Source organism: Salvelinus fontinalis, chromosome 9 (genome assembly GCF_029448725.1).
Source record: "Salvelinus fontinalis isolate EN_2023a chromosome 9, ASM2944872v1, whole genome shotgun sequence".
Taxonomy (NCBI): Eukaryota; Metazoa; Chordata; class Actinopteri; order Salmoniformes; family Salmonidae; genus Salvelinus; species Salvelinus fontinalis.
Genome location: NC_074673.1, coordinates 35,782,660 through 35,790,815, shown reverse-complemented (window position 1 = coordinate 35,790,815; position 8,156 = coordinate 35,782,660). Strand labels below are relative to the sequence as shown.

General features: G+C 41.7%; 1 protein-coding gene across 3 annotated transcripts; it reads right to left on the bottom strand.

Moving 5' to 3' along the window:
• Nucleotides 1-25: 25 nt before the first annotated feature.
• On the bottom strand, nt 26-8,097 carry LOC129862489 (histone-lysine N-methyltransferase KMT5B-like). 3 transcript variants are annotated; one of them, XM_055934219.1, is made up of 12 exons: nt 7,947-8,097; nt 7,783-7,834; nt 6,861-7,084; nt 6,145-6,419; nt 5,834-5,981; nt 5,450-5,615; nt 5,245-5,354; nt 4,967-5,133; nt 4,840-4,859; nt 4,608-4,744; nt 4,306-4,502; nt 26-3,605 (listed from the first exon to the last, which is right to left on the bottom strand). In XM_055934219.1, the coding sequence occupies exons 4-12, from the start codon at nt 6,275-6,277 to the stop codon at nt 1,852-1,854; spliced, it is 2,832 nt and encodes a 943-aa protein (XP_055790194.1). In that variant the 5' UTR covers nt 6,278-6,419; nt 6,861-7,084; nt 7,783-7,834; nt 7,947-8,097; the 3' UTR covers nt 26-1,851. The 3 variants fall into 3 exon arrangements, with proteins under 3 accessions (XP_055790194.1, XP_055790193.1, XP_055790195.1); XM_055934218.1 differs by lacking the exon at nt 7,947-8,097 and having other exon boundaries at nt 7,783-7,928; XM_055934220.1 differs by lacking the exon at nt 7,947-8,097 and having other exon boundaries at nt 6,907-7,084; nt 7,783-7,928.
• Nucleotides 8,098-8,156: the final 59 nt, after the last annotated feature.

The window sequence follows — 8,156 nt, the reverse complement described above, 5'->3', positions numbered from 1 at the left end:
AAAACAAAGTTATAGAAAACACAGCCACGTTTTATCAAATTCAGCTGTAATTCTCAACATTATACAAGCAACTCAAAAAGGTAGCGTAATCAAGACTACAGACAGTAGCCTACATATGACAGCAAACAGTATTAGTGACAGGTCCAAAGTTGTACAACAGACTTTAAATCAACCTAGTATAAAAATATACAGTACCAGTCAAAAGTTTGGACACACCTACTCATTCAAGGGTTTTTCTTTATTTTAACTATTTTCTACATTGTAGAATAATAGTGATGACATCAAAACTAGGGAATAACACACATGGAACAATGTAGTAACAATAACAAAAAGTGTTAATTCAAAATTAGATTCTACAAAGTAGCCACCCTTTTCCTTGATGACAGCTTTGCACATGCTTGGCATTCCCTCAACCAGCTTCACATGGAATGCTTTTCCAAAAGTCTTGAAAGAATTCCCACATATGCTGACATAGCCTGGAGGTGTGTTGGGTCATTGTCCTGTTGAAAATCAAATTATAGTCCCACTAAGCGCAAACCAGATGGGATGGCGTATCACTGCAGAATGCTGTGGAAGCCATGCTGGTAAAGTGTGCCTTGAATTCTAAATAAATCACTGACAGTGTCACCAGCAAAGAACCCCCACGCCATCACACCTCTTCCTCCATGCTTCACGGTGGGAACCACACATGCGGAGATCATCGCTTCACAAACTCTGCGTCTCACAAAGACACAGCGGTTGGAATTAAAATCTCAAATTTGGACACATCAGACCAAAGGGCAGATTTCCACCGGTCTAATGTCTATTGCTCGTGTTTCTTGGCCCAAGCAAGTCTTTTTATTGGTGTCCTTTAGTAGTGGTTTCTTTGCAGCAATTTGACCATGAAAGCATGATTCACGCAGTCTCCTCTGAACAGTTGATGTTGAGATGTGTCTGTTACTTGAACTCTGTGAAGCATTTATTTGAGCCACTAAAAATAAAATAAATAAAAACCCTGGAATGAGTAGGTGTGTCCAAACTTTTGACTGGTCCAGTATATAAAGAGCAATTTAAAAAGTTGAGACATGCACCACACCATTCCCAATTCAGACACAGCAGACAAAGTCATTCAGGTGAACTGATGATCAAATGGTGAACAAAATATCAAAGTGAGAAAAGTGTTTGAATATCTAAGCCAGACCAAGTAAGTTCTGAATTTGTGATTGCTAAATAAAGAATGAGAAATTATACAGTTTGAGAATTGAGTGACTTAAGTGAAATTAATAGAAAAATAAAAATGTGATCAAAAAATAAAATAACATCCAAAATAATCACATCTGCACAAACTAAAAAGTTAACAAAGATAATCATTATGCAAGCACCAACACATTTTGATTAAGGAATGAGTGATTACAACGGGACTAAAACATCAGCGACCAGCTCCCAGGAATCACTGGAAGTCAAACATTTTCACATACCTCCAGCAAGAAACAAGAATTATGTTCCTTTTAAAAGCTCTCAAAACAATATATAAAATGCATATTATTTTATATGCATGTATACGCTGCCATGTTAACAAAAGCACATTTTGTTTGCAGTGTGTTCCCAAAAGGTTCCATTCTTGCGATGTCAGTGGAGCAACATTTAGCATGTTTACCAACACAAACTAGAAAATGCTTTAAATATAATTACCAATTGTACAAAATAAAGCTGAAGATATAAAAATAATTGCTTACACATTGTATGCCATGTAAAATGTACACATTCTACAATATGAACAACGAACCAAGTTCCACCATGTACAAAAATAGTTAACATTTTACAACAGCATGTGATTTTACTTTTATTGACATAAATAAAGACCCATTGAGCTCATGCATTGACTGTTCGTGACTGATTTTCACGTCTCCTTGATGCGATATCAATCTCTATAGAGTCTTTGCCAACAATGAGCCGGAGGCGTTTTGTTGGTGGAAGTGGAATAAAATCATCGTCAAACTCTTCATGGTCAGATACATCTTCATCCTCTTCTTCTGAAGAGGATGAGTCTTCCTCTGTGTCATCGTGCATTCCAAATGTTGCCACTGTGGGCCCAAAGACCTCCCCTGCCTCCCTCTCTACTATACCTGTGAAGGGCGCACTACCATGGCGATACTGGCTGAGCCTCCTGCTGTCCCACTCATGCTGCAGCTGAATCTTCAGTTTGGAAGAGCGAAGGTGTTCCACAGGACTGAGGCCATGTTTGGAGGAATGGATGAGTTCCACAGGACTGAGGCCATGTTTGGAGGAATGGATGTGGTCCACAGGACTGAGGCCATGTTTGGAGGAATGGATGAGTTCCACAGGACTGAGGCCATGTTTGGAGGAATGGATGTGGTCCACAGGACTGAGGCCATGTTTGGAGGAATGGATGAGTTCCACAGGACTGAGGCCATGTTTGGAGGAATGGATGAGTTCCACAGGACTGAGGCCATGTTTGGAGGAATGGATGTGGTCCACAGGACTGAGGCCATGTTTGGAGGAATGGATGTGGTCCACAGGACTGAGGCCATGTTTGGAGGAATGGATGTGGTCCACAGGACTGAAAGTCCCATTACTCCATCTGGCTGCATAAGAGCTCCTTTTGGTCTTTGCATGGTGATGGTTCTTCACAAATTTCATGCTGGTCTTTGTGGAGCTGGAGGACTTGACAGGGTCAGACTCACCAGGCTCAATCCTACTGCTGCCGCTGTCCCTTCGTCTCCGCAGGGTTAACTTGGGAATGCCTGAGCTGTTGTTGGCTAGGATCAGCTGGGAATCATAGCGCGTAATCTGCTGCTTCTTCTTCCCCTTGCCAAGGTGGAGAAGCTTGTCTCCCTTAGAGAGATTGTTGTAGTACTCACGACCATCAGGCAGGCATTTTAACTCTTTCCTGCATTCAGCTATGTCTGGGGTACGTGCTGCATGGTGCAGGCCTGGAATCTCCTCCTGGAGAAATGATGCTGGTCTGAAAGAGTGCTGCTCCTCCTGATTTATTATTTGCCTCTGTCTGGGACAGGTCTCACTTGGACACTTGATATCCAGGCTTGGGCTGATTATCCAGTGACCATCTGTGACATACTCTCCGAGGTCTGTAGGCTTGGTCTTACTAACCACACCGCAGTTTGGTTCAAGATTAATGCTGTCAGACCCCTGTGTGCCAACTGATGCTCTGGTTGAACTGCGAGTTCTGTGAGTGCAAGCTACACCATCAGGGCACCTACTACCGTCTTTCATTGAGTTCTGATTGTGTTCCTTCACAGCATAGTGCACAAGACAACCCCTTGTTCCCAGCACTTGCATGGGTCCTTGCTTATCCATCGCACTCTTTCGTGAGACCCTGTTACTGACTAATTCTGTGGGGTCCTTAAGGCACAAACCCATAGCTTCCACCTCAATGGGGAACCTGTGAGCAGTTACCTGACACCTTCCTAGCTTGTGCAAAGGCTTTACGGACTTTGAGTTTAGTCTCTCTGGCACGTTGGAGTTCTTTGAGTGTCTTTGATTGAATGATGAGGTAGGCATAGGCATTTTGGACAGAGTTTGCCTGCTTAGGGCTTTTGCGTCACCGAGCCTTGTCACACTGGAGCAGGCTGTCCTCCCTAATGCTAAGATGTGGACCGGAAAATAAGAAATAACAGCAAAACAGTCATCAGAAAGTTGGACAAACATTACTAAACCTAATGACAATCATTGCAAAATTGCAATTTATTAGAATATTATTATGTAGCATGTTATAGTTCTTAATGCAAGTATGTGTTACCAATAAATCTTATAATTGACCAATAGCAGCTATACATCCTCAACCCAGGGATTGACCCTAAGGTTTGAAAATCACTTGCCCATCGGGGAAGTCAGGACTCTGGAGTATTTTTTAGTTGCCCTAAGATGTAAATGAGCTTTTTACATGCAGAAATATCATATATAGCCTGCCTTTCTCCTACATATAGCGGAGGAACCAGAAAGATCACTATTAGAAATCATCGTATTTTGGTTATCAATAACCATTTCCTGAATTTCCTGGGGCAACCAGAGTAAACACAACTTGCCTAACTGCCATAAAAGCCAAAAATGGTACATCTTCCACTGGGGAGAAACCAAATGGGGAGAAACCAAAAAGCTCAGTTTAAGGCCACTGGAATTCTTTGCATTTTGGTTGTTTTCAGTTTTATTGTTGAAATCACCTGCTCAATGGGGCAACCACAGAGCTGGCTCAACTTGCGTGACTGGTCCAGTTCACTCGCCCTAGCCTAGGCAAAATGGCACACCTTAACGTCAATCCCTGCTCAACCTCAAAGGTGCACTTACATGAATGTGTGTCACGATTTTCCTGAGAGTCTGGATCCATATTAGAGCTGTCCAACTGACTGTCAGAGCATTTGCCATCTTCTAATTTCTTAAGTCGATGTAGCCGTTTGTCTGTCTCTCTCAGGCCATACATACTGTTGATTATAGGAGTGGCTGTAGACTGCCCAGTCTTCGGTTTGAAAGCACCAGCACTGCGTCTGAAGGGACCAGAAGATGTGAAATAGCAAATCCTAGCCAATGTAGGACTCATTATTATACATATAAAGTAACTACAAGTTTGATATTACATCAATAAATTATACCTTTCACAGGTGTAACATTCACAAAGTTCATTATTTTCCCCAAAGAAGCCATCTCCATAGTAACAGGAGATCTCTTCCCCAGGTTCAATATCCCGCAGAACCTTGACACATGCTGTATCTCGCCCAGTGGAAACAAACTGCAATAACACATACAGAAACAATTGTTAGGCATTTGTACAATTCACTTCATTTTACACAATACTTTTGATTTGCAGGCATTGGTATTACTTGCCTTGCAATTTGGCCTGCAATCTGGAAAACAAAAGATATGTTTAGTCTCTTAATATAGGTATTTGAATTCTATCATAAGTGTGTTGAATGAGGCAGATAGTTATTGTCAAGTGCATGGGGATGTATACCATGGTTGATGAAGGCTGCAGGTCCCAGCCACAGTTGAGCACAGTTCTTGCGGGTGGAGTACATCACACTGAAGTCATTTTCACCATGTCGCAGTAAAATGCTTTCCTCATGCTGTGATAGCTCAGCAATGCAGCCCACCAGGTATTCCATCTTATCATTGGTTTTCCTTGGGAAAATATGAATGCGGGATATTTGAGATTGTAAAATGACTATATACTCAGTGCAACATTTTCTTTAAACAAAACGTATCCTACTACAATTTAATTCAGATCCTTACCACTCTTTTGTTGCTACAATTTTGGCTCCATTCTGCTCAGAGGAATAACGATTGCAGGGAAGTATTTCAAAGCCACTGTTAGTTGCAAACATTCGTAGGTAAACAAAAACCTGCCAAAACACACAAAATAATAGTTTTCACATATTTTTGTTTTGATGATGGTTCATGCTTTTTGCTCAACAACGGATATTTCTAGATAACTTACATGCTCTTTGAAGAGTTTGCCCTGAGCCTTCGTCTTGTGGTGAAAGTGGGGTCTTGACCAGTCCCCAGCAGTCAAGGCATGGAAGGCCTTCTCGAGGTTGTCATGTTTTTTAAAGCACTCAAGCACCTCCTTCAAATGTCCTTGTCGGTCCTTGATGGGTCGAAACCTAAGCACACCATCAGTCAATTTTTAACCACTTTCCAACCCATTCTCAATACAAATGTTATGCAGCTGGTGCATCGAGTCATAGCCTATCGTGATAGGCAAGTTCGCCTGAGAAATACGAGTAAACCGCCTACCCAGATGTTGTGAAACTTTGGCTGCTGGCTTAAGCACAAGCTATTATGACAAATGTGGACAATTGTGAGCCAGAAAGAGACAAACCTGCTATTCATCTTATGGGTCTGGAAGCCGAGGTAGGGGTCCAGAATAAGGCTTGTAGTCAAGTCATCATTCTCACAGAGTTCCTTTGGAGTCATACCCGACGACGGGGTATAACGTCTCTCTGCCTCAAGGGTAGAACTGATGACACCTGAGGTGAACAAAATTTGAAAAGTAAATGATTGAGCCCCTCCCAAAAAATGGACAATTTAAAAAATCTGCCAATAGTGCAGTGTAATTTATTAATGAAGCTGAAAGGGGTAATTTATGGTTCTGTAATTTTGTGGTGAGCATTGCCAGAGAACAGCACTTACGTTGACTACATCTCCTACTTCTTAAGGAGCCCTTGCTCTGTCGCAGGGACCTGGTCGAGGTTATGGATCGATCACAGGAGAATCTGCTGCAATGCCGCCTGCCATTCAACACCATGTTCTTGGATTCCCCCATCTACCTCATTATGCCAGATCCAGCAGCATTTACCCTAGTCTGTGCTTGAAGATCAGCAGTGAGGATGAGGGGAGGTTAGGAGGCCAGGGTAGTTGAATTGTATCTTGATACTGACAGGGATTGAGCACTATGCATTCTGGACCTAAACAACATAAACAAAGAAACAAAATGGTTCGAGAGTAGACTTGTAGGCAATGAACTTCAAAGATCAAATAGGGGCTATTTATGTTTCTGTCAAGTTAGAAATAGCTCCACGATATGCAATGACTGACATGACAAGAGGAAAACTGATGATGCATGACCAAATTTCGAAGTTGCACCTTGTGTGTGGGGGGGGGGGGGGGGCTTGACAGTTGATCGTTGTAATAGTAGAATGTACAAGGTGTAATTTTCCTCTTGTCAGTCATTGCATACCTTATAGAACTAGTTATACCTTGTCAGAAATGTCCTGATCAACTAGCCAGCTAATGATTTTTTTCCTAGGTTTTTAGCCCATATATTTTGTTGTAATGTTGGAGTCACTCAAATATCTCATAAATACACGGAGAAAGAAAATGTGCTTTAAGACTGCAAAAACATTTACCTGCACTACATGACATGTGTAGAATTGCAAGGAATAAGCTTTAAACCTGCAACATTTGCTCTCCGCCAACAAGAGGGGTGTGAACAATCAGTCATGAACAGTGTTTATGCCCATAGAAATAGACGTGGTGCGCACAAGGGGGGTGCGGGATGTTACCCAATTCAGGAAGGGAGGCCTGAGTGAAAACGTATGGGAACCCCTGCTCCATACCATCAGTTGAGAACCTAAGACAAATTTCACATGTTATTGTCACATACGCAGGATACAGCAGCTGTAAACAGTACAGTGAAATGCTTAACTGTAAGCCCCTTGAGTTATCGATAGTTACTCCTGATGGAGAAACTGCAAGCGCATCAACTAAGCAGAAAGTGGGGCCTAACAAAGATCCTGAACAGATGGTAGCTAATGGTTTATCAAAGGCTGACACCTTGTGGTTGCATGGCAACTTTCATGAGTCTCCATAGCATAGTATTTAATCTGGTCTATTTATTAATTTCGTTTTTCTCGACAGGCAACTTTACACCTGCACACATAGGGTCGTCCTAGCCAGTGTAACGTGGCACAACATTCAACTCAACTAACTAATGCAAGATCCCAGTCGAATTAAAAATCTAGGCTAACGTTAGCATGCTAACACCACATGCCTCAGGACTGATGCAGATGTTATGCGCGTTCTAATTACCAAGTTAGCTGGGGCTTCATGCTGGCTACATGCAGTTATTAGTACTTACTCTGTTTTTGAAAATATATGCTTCCCACTTAGCTAACGTTAGCTATATAAATGAAAGCTAAAGCTTGGGCCAAGACATCACAACGAACAATGCCACAGCTAGCTAACTAACGTTATTCCACCAAAACAAAGGCCATGAAATATCTGTAAAAAAAAGTGTCGCTGATGAGACACACTGTCCAAAATACTCACTTTGTTATTCCTGCGTGTGTACTACTATGTGATCCATCCTGTACGACGAGATCTGAACAAATATAAATTGCTACCTTTAGTTTAAACGTCAATCAGAGGAAACAAACATTTACATTTCAAGATGGCGGTCAGGGGAAGATGGGAATAAAGATGTCTGGACATACAATTGGCATTGTTTGATGTTACGGCAGTTTCTTAGATTAATCCATGAGTACATTCAGTTTAATAACTGTTGTATTAGCTAACAATTTTTTATTTTTTTTAATAACACCACAGTAGCCGACGCTTTATAAATTGAAGTAGCCTGCGCACTGCTTACTCAAACTTGAAACACATGAACATTTGAGAGAACATAGTCGCGCGATTTGATGACG